The sequence below is a fragment of the Ostrea edulis genome, chromosome 2 (assembly GCF_947568905.1).
Source record: "Ostrea edulis chromosome 2, xbOstEdul1.1, whole genome shotgun sequence".
NCBI classification, from domain to species: domain Eukaryota; kingdom Metazoa; phylum Mollusca; class Bivalvia; order Ostreida; family Ostreidae; genus Ostrea; species Ostrea edulis.
Genome location: NC_079165.1, coordinates 26,358,385 through 26,383,268, shown reverse-complemented (window position 1 = coordinate 26,383,268; position 24,884 = coordinate 26,358,385). Strand labels below are relative to the sequence as shown.

The 24,884-nt window shown below is 36.4% G+C and overlaps 1 protein-coding gene across 2 annotated transcripts; it reads left to right on the top strand.

The window, feature by feature from the left end:
- Nucleotides 1-17: 17 nt before the first annotated feature.
- LOC125677868 (abasic site processing protein HMCES-like) lies at nt 18-23,393 on the top strand. Of its 2 annotated transcripts, none has more exons than XR_007371302.2 (9): nt 18-318; nt 8,635-8,772; nt 11,082-11,309; nt 13,170-13,474; nt 13,969-14,033; nt 16,462-16,542; nt 18,739-18,793; nt 18,877-18,973; nt 19,069-19,118. XR_007371302.2 is itself a non-coding variant. In XM_048915979.2 (9 exons), exons 1-9 carry the CDS (start codon nt 299-301, stop codon nt 22,758-22,760), a joined length of 1,125 nt encoding a protein of 374 aa, XP_048771936.2. In that variant the 5' UTR covers nt 18-298; the 3' UTR covers nt 22,761-23,393. The 2 variants fall into 2 exon arrangements, 1 of the variants encoding a protein (XP_048771936.2); XM_048915979.2 differs by lacking the exons at nt 18,739-18,793; nt 18,877-18,973 and adding exons at nt 21,021-21,130; nt 22,649-23,393 and having other exon boundaries at nt 19,069-19,134.
- The last annotated feature ends 1,491 nt before the right edge of the window (nt 23,394-24,884 follow it).

The window sequence follows — 24,884 nt, the reverse complement described above, 5'->3', positions numbered from 1 at the left end:
ACAATTAGTCTTACAGATACGCTTTGGTATTTGGTTGTACACACGTGGGCCGAGTCAACAAACAAATGGAAGCTTATGTCAAGAATTTACAGGGTTTTTTCTCTCAAATTCTAACTCATTAATATTACTATTTTTACTTGATATCAAGAAATTGAAAAGACGCGTTTCAGATCATAAGTTTTAAGCCGGACGGTCTTGGTCAGTCTATGTGAAGTGGTACTGGCGGGAAAATTTCATACACCATTGGATTTAATGGTGATTCACTGACTTTGATGAGTAATCGTTCGAAGCTGAAAACATGTGCGGGCGGACTGCATGGTATTTTGTCATTTTAAAGAATTATACGTATAGTACGTCATGGGATGTCAATGAATAAGTTTAAAATATCCCAACCCCTACACATTTATGGAATTTATAGAAAGATCATTCCATTGGATGATCAGGGATAATACTCATAGTGATGGTTTGACATTATTGAGACTGTTGAATATCTAAAGGTGTAGCATGGGCCGAAACTTTTCAGGTTAACGCTGATCTTTAACAGTAACTTGCAAATATTTTACCTATTCTGACAGACAACCAATTTTGGTAAAAAGATAGAACATGCCAAAACTAAATCAATTTTTGTGTGTGTTTCTTTTGAAATATGTGCTGACCGTATTTACTGACTCTAAGAATATATTTCATGTGTTATGAAACTAGTGAATATCAAGTTTAATTTTCAACTATATGATGTATTGACCAATTATGGACCTACAAGGGGCGAATATACAAAGAACAGTTATGATTTAAGACATATACAAGAGACAGACATGCATAGCATACATAAACACATTTGATATGCTCTTTATCATTTGTTTAAATACAAAATGTGGCATTGAGTAGAACCACCAAAGATTATGGTTAAAACAATTGGTAATTGCAAAACAAGTTCGTTAAACTCTATACATAAACATTTTGTTTAGTGTCGAATATCAGTATACCATGAATTAAATCACGAGCAAACTCAGGTGACCTATAACAATTGGTCAGCGTCTGTTGTGCGTTAATAATTGAACATTTGTAACTTCTTCTTGATAAATACCTTTCCAATTCTTTTCAAATTTGGTATTGAAGCATCTTTGGGACAAAATTGTAAATTTCAGGACTCTTGCACCCCTGGGGCCTAAGGGGTGGGGCAAAAGTTTACTTATTTCTCCACAACATTATTATCAATTTTATAGCCCTAATTCATAACCCAATAATACTTTAAACTAATGCTCAGATGACCTATAAGGCCATGTCGGTCTCTTGTTTATTAGATTGATTGATTGTATATTATTTAAGGTCCCTCTCAAGAATTTTTTACTCATATGGAGACTTCACCATTGCCAGTGAAGGGCTGCAAAACTTTGGCCTATGCTCAGCGCTTATGACCTTGGAGCAGGGAGGGATCTTTATCATGCCACACCTGCTGTGACACGTACGGGACCTCGTCTTTTTTGGTGTCATTCAAAGGACCGCTCCAATTAGTCACCTCTTATGATAAGCAAGGGGTACTGTGGGCCTATTCTAACTTGGATCCCCACAGGATGTTCTATTAGAAAATTGGGGAGTACTAGTATATGTAGTATGTTAATTGGAGATAATTTAGAATAGAGTCAGCTGCATGCTGTTTATGAATGTCATTGTAGTTTAGAACAGCAGTCAGAACTTGCTATAGACTTCAGGGAGGTGGGGTGTGGAAAGGTATCATAGGATACCTTCATTCTAAAAATAAAAATGAAATTAGATCCCTTGATCCGCTCTTTTAGACTGCTTCTATAGCAACATATCAATATCGTGGAGCATAAAAAATCAAATTTTAATTTCATATGCAGCTGTTAATCAAACTTCCACTCTCACTAAAGCTATTGCGATGCAATGTTTTCAAGGACATCTATTAGACTTTGGTTGTTCCAAGGACACACTACAAATGTGATTGCTGGAAATTGCTGCTTGATTTACTAGCTGGTCTACCCATGAGTCTGACATAGAGTTTTAATGCATGTGATAAATGCTATGTTCTTATTTGTTGACGAGACTATTTTATTATTATTTATTTAGGATTACTAGGCATATATGCAAGAAAATATCACAGAGAGACATGCATTTAAATCAAGATATCTTGTATAATACATACTAGGGTACAAAGGAAAACTCTTTAAACTATTTGATATTAAAAATATGGTGGATATAATGTATATGCCTATGCCAAGGATTACCCATGAAAGTCACATGGCTTATTTTCAATGGGGCCCTTTTAAGCTTGTAAAATGACATCCTCAATATATTATGACAACAAAAAGAGTGATTGTTGAGGAGACAAAAAAAATTATTTGTTATTATTTAATCTGCAGTGCTTGACTTGAGAAATAATTTATCAGCTTCCCTCATAAATATAGTGGGAAAGTATGATGCTTTCTGTCTCAACCATGCGGCTGTTTTTGACAATAAACAGTGTCAAGGTTTGTCGTGCGGCTGTATTGAAGTTCATAATTGGTGTTGTGTGTGTCTGTGATGGAAACATGGGTGATGATTGGGACATGTTTGTATTTTGATAGTCATAAGATCCTGAAAAAAATATATAAAGGAAGTAGATACCACACAAAAAGCCCAAAATTGTGATGGATCAACAGCAAAGGATGTGTGATAATCCTGTGGTATTGGAAGTTAAAAATTTTAGCCTTGTACAAAAAGTTTCATTTATCAAAGTTTAGAATCTTAAAAATAATAAAAGATTAAAACATATACAGATTGCCAGCCCAATTTCCTAATTTTCTAAAGTAACTGCAGTGTTTTTCATACATAAGAATTACTACTGAATTTAGGCTATTAGCAAAAATCTCCAAAATGGTGTAAAGATTTTCTAGGAGATTTAAATGATTAAAGTTTTATTTCAACTTTATAAAACAAATTTCTCAATTACAACCTGCTATTGTGTTAATAGCGTCTTGATGAAAAAAATATTAGACAGTCACAGGGCAAGTTCATCAAAATCCTGTATAATGCCAATTTCATGATGCATAATCCATGTCGCATGATTTGAAGTATTAATATGTGAGTTGAAAAAAAAGCTATAGATACCAAAATAATCAATAGTTATGATATGTTTTATTCATGGAAGAATTCAACATCGAAAAAATCCCTAATATCCTAAATATGTCGCTGATCTTTCCCAAATCTATATAAGGCATAAGGTGGTGTGAAAAACACTGCAAACAGGACAGATGAAAAATTACGAAAAGACAAAAAATACTATCTTTCTGATTGTATATTAAATATTGTGACGATATCATAGTCCAATTTGAACATTTTCTCTCTCTCTTTTTACTTTAATAATGAAGTTTAATTGACAGTTGTACCTCACATCTCCCTTCATGGTATTCATTTTGTTGCCAACAATAAAAACCTTTATTACAACATTGCTTATTTTCATTTCTTGAATATGAAAACGTTTTCTTGTTTGCAATTATGGGAAAGCTCAAGAATTATATTTTGCAGGAAAATTATCTTGGAAGTCCATGAGAGAAAAAATACTGACCATAAAGCTGTAGCTCTAGATTTGGGGAAATGGTGATATACAAAATGTATGGCCTGACCTACAACGATGAAAATAGTTTATCAAACATATTCTTCCTAATTGTAGCTCATCATATTTTACTCCTAAGAAATACATATGCTGTATAGATTAATGATTTCTTGCGTAATATAATCTTAGTACTAATATTATTAATTGATAGACTGAAATAGGGGATAGTGAAACATGTTGACCAGACATTGATGTAATATTGAGATACTGAGAATCCCATTAAACATTCACTAGAACCAAGGGAGATAATCATGATCTCTCAGTGTGCTGTTTCATGTCTTACTGCACAACAAAATAAATATTGGCAGAATTGGCTTCTGTTAGCTGTTTGGAAATTGGAGCACATATATTTGTATTATTGGACATAAATCTCTCCCATCAAAGCGGCAGTACCCAACAGCTAACATTGGTTTTCCATTACGGCAAATATGATATGCAGATCTTTTCTCCCTGGGATATTTTGATAGGGAAGTGTTTAAGGGATGCATGCTTTAGATAGCAGGAAGTAGATATAAATTACTGGAGAAGATACTCGTTAAATCTGACTGAGTATACAGACTGAAGAAAAGATGTGCTAGTTAGGAAAAAATTACGGATTCAAAGTTTTAAAAGTACACGATGCATGTAGACACACTATCTGTCAGTGGTAATGTGAGCATTTCCTGGATGTAAGATTGCAGTTTGGAAAAAATCAATTGGCTATATTAATGTCTTCCATTGACCATTACATTTTGATAATGATAAAGTAACTAAAACTGCTTTATTTATCTTTTCTGGAAAATGTAAACTAAATTTTAAATGTATTTGTTTTGTTTATCTTTTTTTTTTTTTAATTTTTGTAAACAATCTGTATATATATCATAATACATATACAGTTATGCATAGCAAAGATCATGTAGGGATGCAGACATGTTTTTATAAGGGGAGGGGGGGTCAATGAGAGAGAGAATTATGAAAAGATTAGATTAGGTTCCACTGGGCATAATTATCACCATTTTTGTAAAATTTGAATTTTGGTGTTTCATAAAAGAGTTTTAAGTAGAACATTGTAAAATGAATGCTGAATTCGAATTCTCAGTACATCATGCTGTATAGATCAGGTACAGTCCAAAGACTATTTCTACCTACATAGCTACTTATAGCTACGTAGCTATTTAAACCTACTCCAGGTAGCTATTTTTACCTACTTTTTCCTTTACTTGCATTTTGTGACCAAACGCAGTAACGGCGCAATATGATGTGTACCAAATTTCTTGATTCACTTACACTGACGATGAATACCACAAAAATATTGGACAAAAATGATTACTTTCTAACCTTTCAAATTTGCATCAATAACAGCACCCAGTTCCATTTTCTAGGAGCTTAGGATCAAAGCCACATGATAAAAAGTGTAGAATGTCTTGCAAATCTGTATTAATTTTGAAGTTTACCTTCATGCAGGTAAAAGTAGCTACTTTAAGTAGGTTTAAATACCTAGGTGGCTATTAATAGCTACGCAGGTAGAAATAGTCTTTGGACTGGACCTGTAGACATAGTACCTTAACCAAAAGGAGAAGGATATTTTATCATGAACATCTAACGGATTTTTGGGGGAAGGGGAACTAGTTGAAAATTTGTTTTATCTTGTATTAGAAAGGACTGAACATAATCACATGCATTATCATGGTGTATGGTCCGTTGTTTCCTCCTCTGTTTTAAAAAAGGCTTCCTAATCTGTTTTGCTGGAGTAGATTTTATCGGCACCAGCCCACTCACCTACCTCTACCAGGTGTTTCCTCATCCACTGTTCGACACAACAACTGAAATGTGTACCCACACTTATTTTTAAATTTGTTTACAAATGTATTTTAAGATTGGGCACAATCAGATCTTCTGCATTCTTTGACGTAATCATGATTAAGCACTGTTTTGTTTGATAATGTATAAATAGAGATATTCATATTCTAGCACAAATAGAGGTGCTAAAATTTTAATCCTGCTGAAAAAAGTACACATTAGGCCAAAGAGAAAAAAGTTGTGTTTCCACTTTACAGGGGCTGTAGAATTAGTGTTGGTAGATTGATATACATAAATGTTTATGTATCAAGTTTCCCAACTGAAGTGATGGTCAAGTCTGATGTCAACAGTGATCATAATTGGTATATATGATATAAATTTGAGAAATCGTTCTAAACTTGGAAATGTTTTAAGTGACCACGAACATGTGGTTCAAATTTATAAGCCGATAAAAACTTTATTCAGGAGTTATGCCCCCTTTGATAAAGTGGAAATTGTCAATTTGATTTCTGAATTTGCCTTGTCAGAGCAAATTATTTGGAATTTTGTTTAAAGAACCACTAAGCATTAGGGGTGAATCGATATATCGAAATGTACCGGTATACGTCTGTCCAGCGATATACGATACAGTGTTTCGACGATACGATATAATGTCGGTTTAAAAATAGCCCTTTTAATAGTTGGAATCTAAGTTCATCATTTAAAAATGGCTTCTAACAGGAACACGATTCCTCAGACTTTTAATACCCGCTTTTACATTGTGACATTGGAGATTCCTCAGACTTTAATACCCGCTTTTACATTGTGACACATCGGAGATTTCTCAGATTTCAATCCTCGCTTTTACATTGTGACACATCGGAGATTCCCCGCTTTTACATTGTGACATTGGAGTTTCCTCAGACTTTTTAAATTGTCATTGTTTTGTTATGAAATAAAAGATACTAAACCACTTCATTTTTTTATTTTGATTTTTTACTTCAGAAAATGCTTAACTACATTGTAAATCCAATATATTGAATATCGTATCAGAAAATATTGTATCGTATCGGAAAATCTTGAGCAATACACACCCCTTCTAAGCATAGACCTATTTTAATCTAAACAGGTTTCACTTTTGTTGTTTTCAAAGGACCAGCATCTGCATGGACATTTGAAATGTTGTTGGAGTACTAAACACAGACAAGTTTAAATTAGGTGACTTTTGTTTTTGGTAGTGCTCAAAATAGCCATACTCTTACTAGACTATATTATTAGAAAATGTTGTCACTGACCACTAAACAGAGATGTTCCACTTCATCAAGGGGAATAACTCTGAAACAACAAATGGGAAGTTCTTGATTTGCTGATCTTTTTTGGAGGGACAACTGTGTCTTTCAAAGCACTAATGGAAAAAAAAATATTGGCAATACATGTATACTCCTTGCTATTTTAAATCTTATTGCCTAGTCGTGAAAGAACAAGATACGATTGTGTACATAAAAAGGCCCCCAAAAATTCTCTGATTTAAATGAGTCTTGAATCAAGCTTGATCTATGTTTTGAATAAGTTAAATATATGCCAAGTATAGTATCTCAACTTAAATAAAAGTTATTTCTTATTTTATAGCATTATTACGTCATGAATAAGTGTTTTTCCCGCCTTTTTTCAAAAAGAGCTTGATAACTGTTAACTTTCATCCAGATTATTGCTTAGGAAAAGGTGTGCCCATCCGTCGAGCAAAATGAAATTAATATATATTGTGTATTAAGAGAAGAGGAAAAATGTGTTGGAATATAAATTTGCTCGACGCGTGGGCTGTATATTTTCTGAAAGGAAAACACCCTGAATTTATGAAAATTTTCATTGATTTTTGCATTTTTGACAATTTTATGCCAACTTCACGCTCCTGTCATACAACACAAAAGCAATTTTGGATCAAATTAAACGTAGTTTGAATTTGCTTATATATTCCTTATTTGAATGCCAGAATTTTGGACTCCTACTGAAATCATCTATTTTCTGGGCCAGATGATTGTAGAAACTGTCCCTACTTCTTTGGTTGAACACGTGAGGCTTCTGATCTTAGGATCGAGTCTGTGAGGCTTCTGATATTAGGATCGAGTCTTTGAGGCTTCTGATCTTAGGATTGAATCTGTGAGGCTTCTGATATTAGGATCGAGTCTGTGAGGCTTCTGATCTTAGGATCAAGTCTTAATTTCTTTCAGGTTACTTCCTACGTTTCACTAAATTATGTAAATTTTCAATTTTAGAATATTATTGTACATATTTTAATTTATCCTTAATAGACAAACTTTTTAAACATTTTAATGATGAAAATTAAATTTGATTCTTAGAATTCAATTTTGACATCAGCAATGAGAGACTGGATTCTAATTTTTATCAATGATTGACCGTACAATCCTACGCTGTAGAGAGGATTCTATCACATCCACAAATTCACGAAATACACTTTACAAGATACACTTCACGAGATACACTGCAATAACGCATCTATAGGTGTTCCATTTTGAAGTTGCAAAAGGACAGAACTTTAGAAATGGTAAAGAAAGAGAGGGAAAAAACTTACTCCAACAAGTTAGAGCCTCAGTTAACGCCGGCGCAAAGTCAAAAGTATCTCGCTGTGAACCTCTAGCATGCTGGAGTATGAAAAAACCCTTATGGTCCATACTGATATTTTACAACACTCGGGGCCCTCATATCACTCGGACACAAATCGGTGTGACAAGGAAGTCGGGGATATTAGTCCCACCTTTGAGGTCCTATTGTAGTTGTGAACTACATGATGCAATTCCAGTATTTACAGGTGGGCCTTTAGTTTGATTGAAAACAATTATAGAAGCCACAGAGACCAAGTACCTTCAAATGAATAATACATGAAGTTTTAACATATTATGTATTGTATGTTGCATTACTAGTTCAATGTAACATCATTTTTACTCAACCTCAAAAACGAGTGGGAACTTTTCTTTCAAAACCAATGGCACCTATTTGTATAGTTTGCATTCATTTTCACATTTATTTTTGTAGGACAGTTAAATTTAACATTTCTGAACACCCTGAAATCACAGAATGTTTTCCTGTAACTTTGAAATGAGGATCTTCCTTGAATTGTGAACATTACATAACTGTTAAGTACAGGAACCATCATCTTTAACTTAGATAAAAACGAGAAACAAAGAAGTAAAACATTTGACTTTTTAAACATCACTCCATTATGATCTAAATTGTTGTCGTATTTTTAGCACTTTGGCCCCGGATGATATCTGTCAATCCTGTACCTACAGAGATGGTGGTGGAGAAAAACGGGAACCAAAATGGCGGGACCCACCTGGAGACCAGAAATACTACCCTAGTCACAACATTGCTCCTGGTGCTCACACGTAAGTCTGGGCCATGTTTACACCCAGTGCTCACATGTAAGGGCGGGGTCATGTTTTACACTCAGTGCTCACATGTAAGGGCGGGGTCATGTTTTACACTCAGTGCTCACATGTAAGGGCAGGGCCATGTTTTACACTCAGTGCTCACATGTAAGGGCGGGGTCATGTTTTACACCCAGTGCTCACATGTAAGGGCGGGGTCATGTTTTACACTCAGTGCTCACATGTAAGTGCAGGGCCATGTTTTACACTCAGTGCTCACATGTAAGGGCGGGGCCATGTTTACACCCAGTGCTCACATGTAAGGGCGGGGTCATGTTTTACACCCAGTGCTCACATGTAAGGGCGGGGCCATGTTTACACCCAGTGCTCACATGTAAGGGCGGGGTCATGTTTTACACTCAGTGCTCACATGTAAGGGCGGGGCCATGTTTACACCCAGTGCTCACATGTAAGGGCGGGGTCATGTTTTACACCCAGTGCTCACATGTAAGGGCGGGGTCATGTTTTACACTCAGTGCTCACATGTAAGGGCGGGGTCATGTTTTACACTCAGTGCTCACATGTAAGGGCGGGGCCATGTTTACACCCAGTGCTCACATGTAAGGGCGGGGTCATGTTTTACACCCAGTGCTCACATGTAAGGGCGGGGTCATGTTTTACACTCAGTGCTCACATGTAAGGGCGGGGTCATGTTTTACACTCAGTGCTCACATGTAAGGGCGGGGCCATGTTTACACCCAGTGCTCACATGTAAGGGCGGGGTCATGTTTTACACCCAGTGCTCACATGTAAGGGCGGGGCCATGTTTACACCCTGTGCTCACATGTAAGGGCGGGGTCATGTTTTACACCCAGTGCTCACATGTAAGGGCGGGGTCATGTTTTACACTCAGTGCTCACATGTAAGGGCAGGGCCATGTTTTACACTCAGTGCTCACATGTAAGGGCGGGGCCATGTTTACACCCAGTGCTCACATGTAAGGGCGGGGTCATGTTTTACACCCGGTGCTTCATAGGGTTAAGTTTTATTTGATTAGAATTACAGAGGTAACTGATTTATAGAATTGCACACACAAACACTACTCCTTTGTTTATTGTTCTCTATTGGAATGATCAGTTTTTAATCCATAAACAAAGATAAATATTGGGGGGGGGGGGGTATTTTGGGCTTTATTGCGGGATTAAACTGATAACATACTAGTAAAAGTTACACGATATCTGTAGAAGACAAACTGTGTGCAGAGTTATGATGAGTAAGAAGACTCGTGAAATCTGGGTCAGTGGTACAGACTGGGGGTAGGGCTTTATGGACCATGTACTGAATATATGTTGCATGTCAATCCATTACAGTCTTCACTAGGCCTACACCTAAATATTGATCACACACAACACACATTGAAGTGCAAAGTTATTGTGAGTAGAAGATCAGCACTAGAACTATGAAATTCATGATTCCTTGGTCGGGGATAGTGGATTTCTAAATCTTGATATACTTCTCTTTGTTGTCTGATATTCAAGAGACACAAAATAAAGAAATAAAGATGTAATTAGGTATGTATCTTGTCTTGAGAGTTTTTTCACTCATATGGAGACATCACCAATACCGGTGAAGGGCTTCAAATTTAGGCCTATTCTGTGCCTAAGGCCATTGAGCAGTGAGGGTTCTTTAGCGTGCCACACCTACTGACATGGGACATCCGTTTTTAAGGTCATCTCGTAGGACCCGTGACATTCACACCTAATGCCGAAAGTTTGGTGATGGAACTGTCACTACCCGTTTTAATGACTTAGGTCTGATTATAGTCCAGTAATGATAAACAGTTTATCGTGTTGAAACAGAATATGTTTTGTAAATTTACTGATAAGGTCTAGGGCACACAATGTGCATGAGATAAACTTTTTTCATTTTAAATATTTAGTCTTATAATGAAAATCTGTCTGGTGACAAAATTAGTTTTAAAAAATTGCTTTCAAAATCATCTTATAAGTTTTATTAAAAACATTAGTTGTTAGATATTGCTAAATGCTTTAGATTGAACTGTCAGAGAATCATTACTATGAAGATCTGTCCAAATAAATGTAAAAATGATGAATCACAACCCTATTAATCATGTTAATAGAAACAGAAAAATTTTACTTTCAACCAAATTACAGCAAAAACCATTGAAATATTTGTAGTGCGTATCCTGTGCACACATGAAGCATTGTAAATAATATGTTAGCTGGTAAATTGTACATATATATGTAACTGTTGTTAAACTGAAAACATGGACCTGACACAATTTTCAAATGAAGGTTATTTTACAGCCCTGTAATCATCTCCGGTGGACATAGGTTTGGATTTGAAGAGCAGAGTATTTCATCAGAGCGCGTTATTCAGCCCATGCAGTGGGGGCTTGTTCCTTCCTGGCACAAGGGGTCCCCGAAAAAGGTCAGCTACGAGACCAACAATTGCCGATCAGAGAGCATGATGGAGAGACCGACATACAAGACGCCGTTACAGAAGGGGCGTCGCTGTGTGGTGTTAGCAGACGGGTACGTCTCAGAAAGTTTTTGTTGGTGTTTGCTCGTCTGAGCTCTAGATAAGTTCAGGTGAGCTTTTCTGTCCATCCGTCTGTAAACTTTGTGCAATTTTTGACATCTCCAGAACCACAAAACCAATTTCAACTTAATTTGCCACTGCATTCTTGGGTAAAGGGGATTCCAATTTTTTTTTCAAATAAAGAATTGCACCCTTTTCATAAGGGAGAAAGGTGTAGTGAAAAAATGTAATGGCATCTTTTGAAAATCTTCTTCTCAAGTACCACTGGACCAGAAAATACAAAACTACTTGAAAACTTCCTTCATAGGTATAGATTCAAAATTGTTAAAATCATGGCCGCCAGGGTAGACTGGGGCCAGAGTTTTACATTGGAATATACAGGAAAGTAATTAAAACAAAAATTCTTTTCAAGGGTAGCAGGACAACACTAAATCAAATAAAAATGCAAATATACTAAAGTTGTGTGGAGTAAAGTTTAACCTTGCTCATAACTTTTGAATGTAGCAAGTGCTGTGACAAACCTTTTCTTTTGGTATCAAATTTTTTAATCTTGTGACCTTGACTTTGGAGTTTGACCTTATGGCGAGAAAATTCATTTGATACCAAGATGTTTGACCTTGTGACCTTGGCATTGAAATTTGACCCAAATTTTAAAACTTTAATCGAGTTTACCTTTGCTCATAACTTTGAATGTATTTCATGTATGTGTTCCTTGTGAAAATACTTTTCTTTTAGTACTGAAGTTTTTGACCTAACACCTTGCAACCTTGACCTTGGATTTTGACCTACTTTTAAGGAAAAATAACCTAGGCAATATCTCCTGAAGTGTTTAAGGTTGGGCTTTCATATTTTGTAGATATATTTCCTATGACAAGACCTTACATTTCTAGATCTTTAACCTTGTATCACAGTTATGTTGTAACCTTTGGGGATAGGTTGGGTGTACAGTTAAAAAAAACTTCATGGGAATAAGCTTTGAAATAATCTTTTAAAATTCACAACAGCTGAACAACATTAGGCCCAAGGTGACTCAGGTGAGCGATGTGGCCAATGGACCTGCCTCTTGTCCAATTAACCTATAGTGAGTTTATGGTTTAATTCAAGACCACAATGAGGACTTAAAAAATGTGAAAGACATGCAGAACAAGATTGCTTCTATGTGCTTTCTAAAGTGATATATGGGTCTTTTGAATTGATATCCATTAATTTTCAGGTATTCAATTTTTGACGATCATATTTCATATGCAGTAAATAGATGGTGTGATTTTTGGAATCATGGTATCATTTTGAAGGGTTCATCACTTAAACATAATCTACCATAGGGATTTTCAAAATTCTGATTACTGCTTGATTTATATCACATAGAATTTTACATTGAAGTCTATGGGTAGAGTAAGTTTTATCAAAATATCTTTCAAAGAAATTTTATTGTCACAAAAGTCTCCTTGTAAAAAGTTACATAAACTTTCTCTTAATGAAAATATGAAATAGAATAAGTCATTTACCACAAATATTTTTAGAATATTAGATTTTTCTTATTTTTATCAAGGGTTAAGTCTTACAAAAATTATCACATGTATGTAGAAAGATCAGCTTCTAATTATTTAAATATTTACCAGTCATGTGAATTTGATCTATTTCACTGTCAATACAACATTTATTTTGATTTTACATCTTTCAAAATTGTTAATATGCAACATGAGCTCCACTGTATAACAAGTGGACCACATACTACATTGTATTTTACTTGGAGATAGTTGCTAAATTTGTTAGAGATTTTGTGAATAATTATCATAGAGGTGTGAAATATAGGAAATGTAATGTGAACAACCTTATCCCGGTATTCTTACAAGGTTTTTTGAGTGGAAGAGGGACCAAGCAAAGAAACAGCCCTACTTTATCTACTTTCCTGACAAACGCACAACTGCATCAGGGGAAGACAACTGTAATTTCCCTAAAGTAAAGAAGGAGGAGGTCGAAAATAAAAATGTAGTAAAACATGAGATGGACATAAAAGAAGAGAAAGTGAAATTGAAACAGGAAGTTGGAGATGAGGATCAGTCAGAAATAGATTTCAACAATGAGAATGTGTGTGTGAAACAGGAGGTTAAATCAGAAACTACTGGTTGCACAGGAAGAGGGATTCAGGAAAGAGAAGGTTAGTTCTAAAAGTGATAACTGCATGTTAACAAATTTTAATGAGGTCAACAATTTCTGGAAATGTGGGTCATTATAGCTATTTGTCACAAGCAAGATGTATTTGTCAATACATATTACATATATTATAATAATGGCACCAAAGCTTTAAAATATAAATTTCATTGTTATGCAAATTAGTTGAGCGATTTCCTTACATGTGATATGTTGGTACTCAAAACAATGTCCATAATGGTCACGTTATTAATTTGATAGCAACTTCTCTAAATCCATATTTTATGATCTCACAGTGGGGGAAAAATTTTGATGTAAATGTTGTCGATCGATGAAATATGACATTTGCTCATAAAACAGTCACTTTCCATTGTATGTATCAACGAAACTAACATTTCCACAAGTTCATTAGATTTAACACCCCAAATATTGATGAAACCACAGTAGTTTTACAGTAAACAAGTTTTGTCTTGTGACTTAATTGTTGTTTTTGATTGTTAGATGGAGGAACAAACAAAATACTGCTGACAATGGCCGGTGTGTTTGATGTGTGGAAACCCAGCAGTGTAGGTATTGCTTATTCAACCCAGTATACAGTACCCGCAACATTATTCTTGACATTCCTATCGTGCGTGTATCCTATCGTATCGTGTGTGTATCCTATCCTATCGTGTATCAGGTTTTCCGTTTTCTATTGTGTTTTGCGTTTATCAGGTCTATCGTGTTTTGCATGTATCAGGTTTTCCATTTATCGTGAAAATCGTTTATCGTGTAGCTTCGGAAACTATCGGGATTGTATATTAAATCTAATGAAAAAGCACGATACTTTCCGAAAGCTTTATTCGTTTTGTTAAAGAAGCTATTTTTAGGAATCGAGGAAACACAGTATATATGAAGGAGAAAATAAAGCTGTCGATTTTAAGGCAGAAGAAGAGCTATTTGTCTGTCCAGAGAGGGTGAAAGTTTATCACAATTTCATTCTAAGTAGTCTGGAAAGTAGGCAGTGGTTTGCCGAGCAAACCGAGGACAGTCAATCTTAAAGCTCCTTTATCTGGAGTTCATAAACATTTCCATGTCTAGAAACAATTATTTGTAATTAACACTAACAGAGAAATAGGAAGTTCCGATTTGAAAGGAAAAATCAGTAAATTACAATGTTTATTACATATATTTTGATAATGGTTCTTTTTCTTCCGATTTTTTCACCTATATTCGACTTATATACCAACTACTGAACTTGTGCGCATCCTTATATCTGATTTTGTGTATCACCTGTGTTTCGACAGCAAACATTCTCAGGGACATTTAGAAGATTAAGTTTTAAGAGGGTGCAAAGGTGTTGCATCCCCCCAAATTCTGCTCAACTGGGCACGATTCAGCTGTCACCGTTTGGTTTTTTTTTACCTGTACATGTACCAATAATCGTATGTGTAGATATTGCAAATTTATGCTGGTTTTGATGATTATTTGAAGTTTTTATTTTTTTATACACTAAACACAAAATTTTTTAAGCGTTTCAAAATTGCGAATTTAAAAGAAGCCAGGTTTTGTTTGTTTTTTTTAAAAAATAGTTTATTTATTTTTTGTTAACAAAATATCAATTCAAATAAATATGTTCCAATGACTATCAGTTATCACTCAAAGTGTAGAAATATCTAACATATGAGGATATGGTTTAGTGCAGTTGAATTTTTTAAGCGGTCGTTATGAAAATAACTGTAGTTGTTGAATGAGCGGTGAACTTACAGCTTGATACAAAATAACCCCTTCCTCGCTACACAAAATATTACTTGGTTTCATTTCATATTCAAGATAATAGACATTAGAATAAGAGAGCTACTGAAACATGATATCACTACATTATATTACATTTACCGTGTAGTTAATTCCCTGTATAATTTATATATTAAACATTAGGTAAAAAATATAAGTTTTAGAATCAATGGCTGAGAAAATTCATATAGATATCAAATAATGAATTCAAAACCGTATATATTTTGGTTTTCTAATTTTAGCTTTGATGGCGTAAAAAAACAAATAGAATTTAAAAAAAAAAAAAAAAAAAACCTACGACCGTGGATTAAAGAAATTATATGTGGTAGGTATACAATGAACATTGAAATCCTTCAATATAATTATCAACATAATGTAATTATGTTGTAGGTATCAAAATTTCGTTCTGTCTAAATAGTTTCTAAATTTACAAATTTACCGAATAGTTCTTCCTTATAATGTTTACAATTCAGATTTATAATACTTTGTAGCTTTGTTATGCCTCTCAGTTATTTTGTACCGGGGTAACCGTGGGAGGGGGGGTGCATAAATTTTTAATTTCAGGACTCCAATACTCCTTGGGCTTCAGGAGCAGGGCAAAAATTGCTTAAAATCTCCACCTCACATCTCATCAGTAAGAAAAGCTGATGTATAGTCATGTGGAGTAGAAACGCCTTTACAATAATTGTCAATTTCATTATCTCCTGTGTAGAGGTTCTGACTCCAGAGTAAGGCCATACTTTGTATATGTGTAAAACATTTCAATAATATCTAAATTTGAAAGTAAATAGATATTTAGAAGGAGCAGGTAGTCCTTTAAAAAATTGTAAATTTCATGATCCCAGGGGCAGAGGATTTGATTCCAGGATAGGGCCAAAATTATTATAGTTATTGTGTTTATGATATGAAAGATGTCTTCTTAATTTTGCTGATACTGTATAAAGTTTAGGAAAAGCATTAGTATGGGCACTTTCTGGGGCATTTGTGTTGAAGAACGCATTTTGTTTTATACTCCTGCTGAATATTAGAATTTAGTTTAGATATGCAGAACAGGAAAATTAGGATAGTTTTCATAGCCCTTAGGGCTAGTGTTACTGTTAGCTAATGTTCAGGTGATCAATAAGCCTGTGGGCCTCTTGTTTGATAACTTACTTTTGTCTGTCTCAAGCCTCTCTTTGAATGTGACGTGTCGGTCATGTGTACTCTTTTCTTTCGTTACAGGGCTCACAGCCAGTGCTTTCTTACAGTGTTATCACAGTAGAATCGTCCCCTGCCATGACAAAAGTTCACCACAGAATGCCAGTAAGTAAAACACGGCTACTGTTTCCTCTTGTTGTTAGGGCTATATGGACCGCGTACATTGGCCTGGGTAGCTCAGTGGTTGTAGATCACCTGACTAGTAATGCAGGGGTCCCAGGTTCGATTCCCGGTCCAGTCAAAGATTTTCTCCTCTCTCCTATATACTACACCACTGTTCGAGGTTTGTATCAATATGTATATACGGTGTGACTGTTCAAACGAGCATAGCATGAATTCGTCATTGGCGTGTCCCAAGTCATAATTATAATTCCGTTAAATAAGGTTAATTATAATTCATTTAAAAATATACATAATTTATGAAATTTCTCTTGCACTAAATTCCTATTAACATCTAAATATTAAAGGTGGGATATATGAGGATAACTACAGGATCCGCCTATTCATTTAATGTGGGGAATATAACGCCAATCGACGTAAACCTTGCATTGTGACGTCATATTTAGTCTCAACTTTTTTCTCTCGTTCAAACCAAACAATTTTAAACAACAATACATCTCATTTGCAATTTTAAACACAGTTAAAACTAAACAAGATTTAACCAACAAATTCAAAGTGGTAAAAAAGTAAGCATAAATATATCGTATATTTTTATTTAAAGAAACTCGTGAACCCGTTCATTTATTTAGTCATATTACTGTTTTTAGCTCATCTGAGCTAAAAGCTCAAGTGAGCTTTTCTGATCGCTTTTTGTCTGTCATCTGTCTGTCTGTCTGTCCGTGTGTCTGTTAAACTTTTCACATTTTCGACTTCTTCTCCAGAACCACTGGGACAATTTCAACCAAACATGGCTAAAAGCATCCTTGGGTGAAGGGCTTACAAGTTTGTTCAAATGAAGGGCCATGTCCCTTTCAAAGGGGAGATAATCACAAAAATGCAAAAATAGGGTGGGGTCATTTAAAAATCTTCTTCTCAAGAACCACTGGGCCAGAAGAGCTGAAATTTACCTGAAAGCTTCCTGACATATTGTAGATTCAAGTTTGTTCAAATCATGGCCCCAGGTGGTAGGATGGGGCCACAAGGGGGGATCAAAGTTTTACATACAAATATATAGGGAAAAACTTTAAAAATCTTCTCAAGAACCACTAAGCCAGAAAAGCTGAGATTTACATGAAAGCTTCCTGACATAATGCAGATTCAAGTTTGTTCAAATCATGGGCCCTGGGGGTTGGATGGGGCCACAATAGGGGATCAAAGTTTTACATACAAATATATAGGAAAAATCTTTAAAAATCTTCTTCTCAAGAACCACTAAGCCAGAAAAGCTGAGATTTACGTAAAAGCTTCCTGACATAATGCAGATTCAAGTTTGTTCAAATCATGGGCCCTGGGGGTTGGATGGGGCCACAATAGGGGATCAAAGTTTTACATACAAATATATAGGAAAAATCTTTAAAAATCTTCTTCTCAAGAACCACTGAGCCAGAAAAGCTGATTTTACATGAAAACTTTCTGACATAGTGCAGATTCAAGTTTGTTCAAATCATGGCCCCCGGGTGTAGGATGGGACCACAAGGGGCATCGAAGTTTTACATACAAATATATAGTTAAAATCTTTTTCTCAATAACCACTGAGTCAGAAAAGCTGATATTTACAAGAAAACTTTCTGACATAGTGCAGATTCAAGTTTGTTCAAATCATGGCCCCCGGGGGGTAGGATGGGGCCACAAGTGGGGGGGGGGGTCAAAGTTTTACATACAAATATAGGAAAAAGCTTTAAAAATCTTCTTCTCAAGAACCATTGGGCCGAAGAAGTTGACATTTACATGAAAGCTTTCTGACACAGTGTAGATTCATGTTTGCAAAGGGTAGTTTGGGCCATAATAGGGACTAAGGTTTTACATGCAAATATATATGGAAAGTCTTCAGATATGGGCCAAGGTGACTCAGGTGAGCGATGTGGCCCATGGGCCTCTTGTTCTATTTAATGATTGGCTAAAAACTATAACAATAATATTTATAGTATTCATTTTTAACAAACCAAGTGTTTGAATTACAAATTGCATGTCAGTCTTGTATTTTTGTCATTCAAAATTAAAACAAGAATAACTGTAGAAGCAACTAATGAACTAAACAAAACATATGGATCACAAAATTTTAAGTGAATATATGTAGAGATTATCTCTATTCATTTGCTGATTTTCTAATTTTTTTCTGTTTAACATACGTGTTACCTTTAGAGCCTTGCCTTGTGGACGGGCCTTCGGCTCACCCAAGCTTCACTCGGTATTACCAGTAAGTAAAGCATTATGTGAACGGTTATGTTTTGGTACAGATAGTTGGTTCTGACAAGAATTTAGGATAAAATTCTATTTCAGTGAGCAGAGCGTAGTAACTGGAGGCAAAATAAATTATGATAACATCATCACTGACAGGAAGCTCTGCACTGGATTTAATTTTTGATACGGGAGATCTGTGAGAAGAACTTTTGTTATGTGAGGTTTTATTACCCTCCCTATACATATATTTAACTACTGCATATAAAAACAGTCTTTATTTTCAATTTAAAGGCTTTACTTCTGAATGACAAAGAAATTCAGGAATGGTTGGATTATGAAAACGTTCCACTAGAAAAGGTAATAAATTATTATATCTTTTCCTGTACACTTCTTGGACATCTAGATATTATGTGTGTTTTAAGCACTTGGGACTGTAAATCTACATCGAGATAAGCCAGGTATTTGAGATTTCCATGTTCAAGATACTGGGTTGTTTTTTTTTTAAATCATAAATATTTGATGCTGGTGGGTGTTTTTTTTAATATATTTTCATGAATATAGTAAAACTGGCAGAAGCTGTCAACTCACCTTTAGACATCCTTGGTATTTGACATATTGGTGTTCGAGATACTGAAGTTTACCTTTATACAAGAAGAAAATCTTTGAAAAAGTCTTCTCCAAAAAACGGCAAGGTCATGTTAGTCATATTGATATTGAGGTTTCCCGGTGTTGTGTGAATTAAAGTTTGGTTATGTTGTTGCCCTTCGTGGCTAGCTTGGAGCCACAATATGGGGTCCAAATTTATCATGGGAATAAAGATTGAAAAATCACATCAGTTGAATAACAGCAGGGCCATGGTGACTCGGGTGAGCGATATGGCCCATTGGCCTGTTGTACTTTATACAAATGGTATTTCTGAATTTTTGAAGTCAGGATGAACCACTTGTAATACAGCATCATGTAATTATTCACGAAAGGTCGGGAAACTAGTACTGTAAATGTGGAAATTTACTCATGGAGTTATTGATGCAAAATACGCGATTACAAGATCTTCGTGTAAATTGCCCCCACAGGTACTATTCCCATAGTTAAGCAATTTATTAATTAAGGATACTGACATCGCGAAATCTACATGTAGTTTGCAAATGAGATACGTGTAATGAACAAAACGTGAAAATAAAGCACACTTACAGTAACTAGTGCTGTAGATTTGGAAATAAAACTTATATCACAAGAACCTTCACTACTAGATATGTAATGATGGACATAGTTATACCCCCCGCAACAAGTTGTGGGGGGGGGGGGGTATACTGGAATCGGGTTGTCCGTCTGTCTGTCCGTCCGTCCGTCTGTAGACGCAATGGTTTCCGGACTCTAAATTATTATCCTTTCCACCTACCGTCACCATATCATATATATGGACTACCCATGGGATGAAGATGTTCCCTATCGATTTTGGGGTCAAAAGGTCAAAGGTCAAGCGCACTGGACATCGAAGTAGCAATATGGTTTCCGGGCTCTAAAGCGTTATCCTTTCCACCTACCGTCACCATATCATACATATGGACTACCCATGGGATGAAGATGTTCCCTATCGATTTTGGGGTCCAAAGGTCACGTGCACTGGACATCAAAGTAGCAATATGGTTTCCGGGCTCTAAAGCGTTATCCTTTCCACCTACAGTCACCATATCATACATTTGGACTACCCATGGGATGAAGATGTTCCCTATTGATTTTGGGGTCAAAAGGTCAAAGGTCACGCACACTGGACATCGAAGTAGCAATATGGTTTCCGGGCTCTAAAACGTTATCCTTTCCACCTACAGTCACCATATCATACATATGGACTACCCATGCAATGAAAATGTTCCCTATCGATTTTGGAGTCAAAAGGTCAAAGGTCAAGCGCACTGGACATCGAAGTAGCAATATGGTTCGGTTTGTCATGCCATTTGTTTTTTACACTCAGAAAAGAGGTAGTTTATACCTATTACCAACACCCTTTGGGAGATTGGGGTAAGCGGGGGGTATTCTTAGTGAGCATTGCTCACAGTACCTCTTGTTTGTACTGCTTGTGGTAGTCTTGTGTTTGTGAAATGGAGTGCAGGCATTGTGATTGGAATAAAAATGATTCTTTGTGTATAGTATTACTTTACTATGGCCATCATTTTTCATCGGAAGAAAAATGTTATGGTGGTTTTAATTTTTGTAATTGATTTTTCCTTTTCTACTATATGAAGGCCATTAAACATATTCGAGCCACAGAGGAAATTCAGATGCACCCAGTGTCCGATGTTGTGAACAATTCCAGAAATAAAACTCCAGACTGTACGAAGCCCATAGACCCCACGTAAGTAGTCAAGATTCTTCAAGTAAGTGTTTAGTATGTAGACCTCACGTAAGTAGTCAAGATTCAAAACGTATCCACTTTAAACTGTACAAAGCCCATAGACCTCACATAGGTAGAAAAGAGTCCAAACTTATAAACTCCCATAGACCTTACATAAACAGCATTAGGTGTGGTTGATGTGTGGTGTGGCAGTAGATGAGGTGTGGTAGTAGCTGTGGTTGATGCATGGTGTGGTAGTTGGTGTGATGTGGTAGTAGGTATGGTGTGGTTGATGTGAGGTGTGGTTTTTGGTATGGTTGATGTGTGGTGTGGTTTTTGGTATGGTTGATGTGTGGTGTGGTAGTGGGTGTGGTTGATGTGTGGTGTGGTATGGTTGATATGAGGTGTGGTTTTTGGTGTGAGTGTGGTTGATGTATGGTGTGGTAGACATTAGGTGTGGTGTGGTAGTAGGTTTGGTTGATGTGTGGTGTGGTAGACATTAGGTGTGGTTGATGTGTGGTGTGGTAGTAGGTGTGGTTGATGTATGGTGTGATAGACATTTGGTGTGGTTGATGTGTGGTGTGGTAGCAGGTGTGGTTGATGTATGATGTGGTAGTAGGTGTGGTTGATGTGTGGTGTGGTGTGGTAGTAGGTGTGGTTGATGTGAGGTGTGATAGACATTAGGTGTGGTTGATGTGTGGTGTGGTTGTAGGTTTGGTTGATGTGTGGTGTGATAGACATTTGGTGTGGTTGATGTGTGGTGTGGTAGTAGGTGTGGTTGATGTATGATGTGGTAGTAGGTGTGGTTGATGTATGATGTGATAGGCATTTGGTGTGGTTGATGTATGGTGTGGTAGACATTAGGTGTGGTGTGGTTGATGTGTGGTGTGGTGTGGTTGTAGGTGTGGTTGATGTGTTGTGTGGTAGTAGGTGTGGTTGATGTGTGGTGTGGTAGTAGGTGTGGTTGATGTGTGGTGTGGTAGTAGGTGTGGTTGATGTGTGGTGTGGTAGTAGGTGTGGTTGATGTGAGGTGTGATAGACATTAGGTGTGGTTGATGTGTGGTGTGATAGACATTAGGTGTGGTTGATGTGTTGTGTGGTAGTAGGTGTGGTTGATGTGTAGTGTGGTAGTAGGTGTGGTTGATGTGAGGTGTGATGGACATTAGGTGTGGTTGATGTGTTGTGTGGTAGTAGGTGTGGTTGATGTGTTGTGTGATAGTAGCTGTGGTTGATGGGTGGTGTGATAGACATTATATGTGGTTGATGTGTGGTGTGGTTGATGTGTGGTGTGGTTGGTGAGATGTGATAGACATTAGATGTGGTTGATGTGTGGTAGTAGGTATGGTTGATGTGTGGTGTGGTAGTAGGTATGGTTGATGTGTGGTGTGGTAGTAGGTGTGGTTGATGGGTGATGTGGTGAGTTATTAGGTGTGGTGTGGTAGGAAGAGATGTTATTGTTTGTATAATTCATCTAATTATCATTGATGATGAGAGTATTTTATAGCCTGCTGTATCTTAGGGTTATTCTTGACATTTCAGAAAGCCCAAAACAACGCCTAGCAGTAACCTGATGATGAAGTGGCTGTCCAAGGGTAAAAAGGAAACATCTGTAGAACCATCGGCGAAACGGATCAAAACGGAAGCAGAATAACCACAAAGTATGAGCGGAGTAACCACAGAGACCATCAGACAGGCTTCAACAGAGTGGAACATGAGCCAATGGCCCACACACTGCCGTGAATAAGACACAGTGAACTCTCATGGATTGTTACACAGTGAACTGTCATGGATGAATACACAAAAAAACTGTTGTAACAGACAAAAATCAAACAAAACACATAGAAACCAAGATATGCATGTGTAAGTAGTGAAAAGCTGATCTGTCTGACAGGGAGCAAGATACTAATGATGCAAGCTAGATTTCAAATCCTGTTGGTCAGAATGACTGCTGGGCGAGTGCGGTTGTATTTGTTGATGTGGATACTGTGTATGGATATTTGTGTAAGCACTTGTAACCTACCTTAACAATAGCTTCTTGTAGTTAGTTGTATTATAGTCAGTATAACAAGGGTTGCCTTTGATTAATATTGATAGGGTCATTTGAAGAAAATGGTTGGAAAGCCAGAAATTTTGGTGCATGTTCAGGGGTGATGGAGGTACCGAATTCCTGTGAATTTTCATTTGACATGTTATCATTTAGTCACAGCCCTGGTGGTTATTCAGAAGATTTTTTTATATATGTTACATTAAATGTTTTGTCAATAAACCTTGTATGATTTTTAAAGTTTTTTGTCATTTTTAATAAAAAATTATTTTGACGATACTCTTGTTAGCTCCAACACTTGAATCAAGGGCTCATTTACTTTTTTGTGCAAGATTTTCATGTTCTCAATTCAGTCTCTAAAATAGCAGCTAGTGACCTGACGAGGAAGAAACAAAGCCATATAGTTTGTTTTTTCAGACATCCACCACACCATTATTATATCTAAGCATGCGATTTGAACTTTTACTTTTGACACAAATACATGCTCACTTGTAAATCTGTTGAATCTAAATGATGTCTGAGAACTCACACTACCTTGTTCCCTGGAGCACGACGGTGACGATGGTTTCAAATAGGTTGTACATACTTGGACATCAAATAATGAGATTGTGAATTTATAGGTGGACATTGATTAAGAGTTTTAACATGTAATTCTGCAATATAAAAATAAAAACCAGTAATTCTGTTTCGTGAATGGTGCTTCTTGGTAAATTAATGATAATAAATTCCTCGTGTATATTTAGGAATACACGGTCTTTGTAGCTTTTCGGGTTAACATTGGTACCAAGTGCAGGACATGACTTGTAGTTATTGAGAAAATGCAACAAAAATTCCTCCATGCAACAGAGTAACTTGGTTGTTGGTTAGAGGGTTGGGTCTTGCTTGTCTGATTTTTATACGCCTGTCAAAGACGGGACGCATTATGGTATGGCGTCATCCAGACCTTGTCGGCAGGATACAGACCGAACCGTAAGCTCCAGGATTTTACAACTTGGTACATCTGATCACAATGATGAGAGGAAGATGCCTATTGTTTTTGAAGGTCAAAGTTGTGGTATCACTTAGTAGGAAACCCTTGTGGGCATACAAACCCCAACCGTAAGCTCCAGAATATTGCAACTTGGTAAATTTGATCACCACGAGAGGAAGATGCATATTGTTTTTCAAGGTCAAAGTCATAGTATTACTTGGTAGGAAAACCTTGTAAGCAGAATACAAACCGAACCATAAGCACCAGGATATTGCAACTCCATACATTCGATCACCATAGTGAGAGGAAGATGCTTACTGTTTTCAAAGGTCAAGGTCACAGTATCAATTAGTTGGGAAACCTTGTAGGCAGGATACAAATACAAACCAAACAGCAAGCTCCAGGACATTGAAACTTGGCACATTTGATCACCATGAGAGGAAGATGCCTATTATTTTTTAAGATCAAGGTCACAGTATTACTTAGTAGGAAAACCTTGTAGGTAGTATACAAACCAAACTGTTGGGGCTAGGACCCTCAAACTTTGTACACATACACTTTATGCCAAGTGGACGATGCCTATTGTTTCTTAAGGTCAAGGTCGTAGTAGCAGGGTACAGACTAATTCGTTGGGGCAAGGACAATTAAACTTGGTACACATACATCCTATGTCAAGTGAAAATATTACTTAGAGAGGACATGATTTGTCTTGTTTTTCCAATGCAAAGAAAATATGTCACACCCTGATGATTGCTGATGCT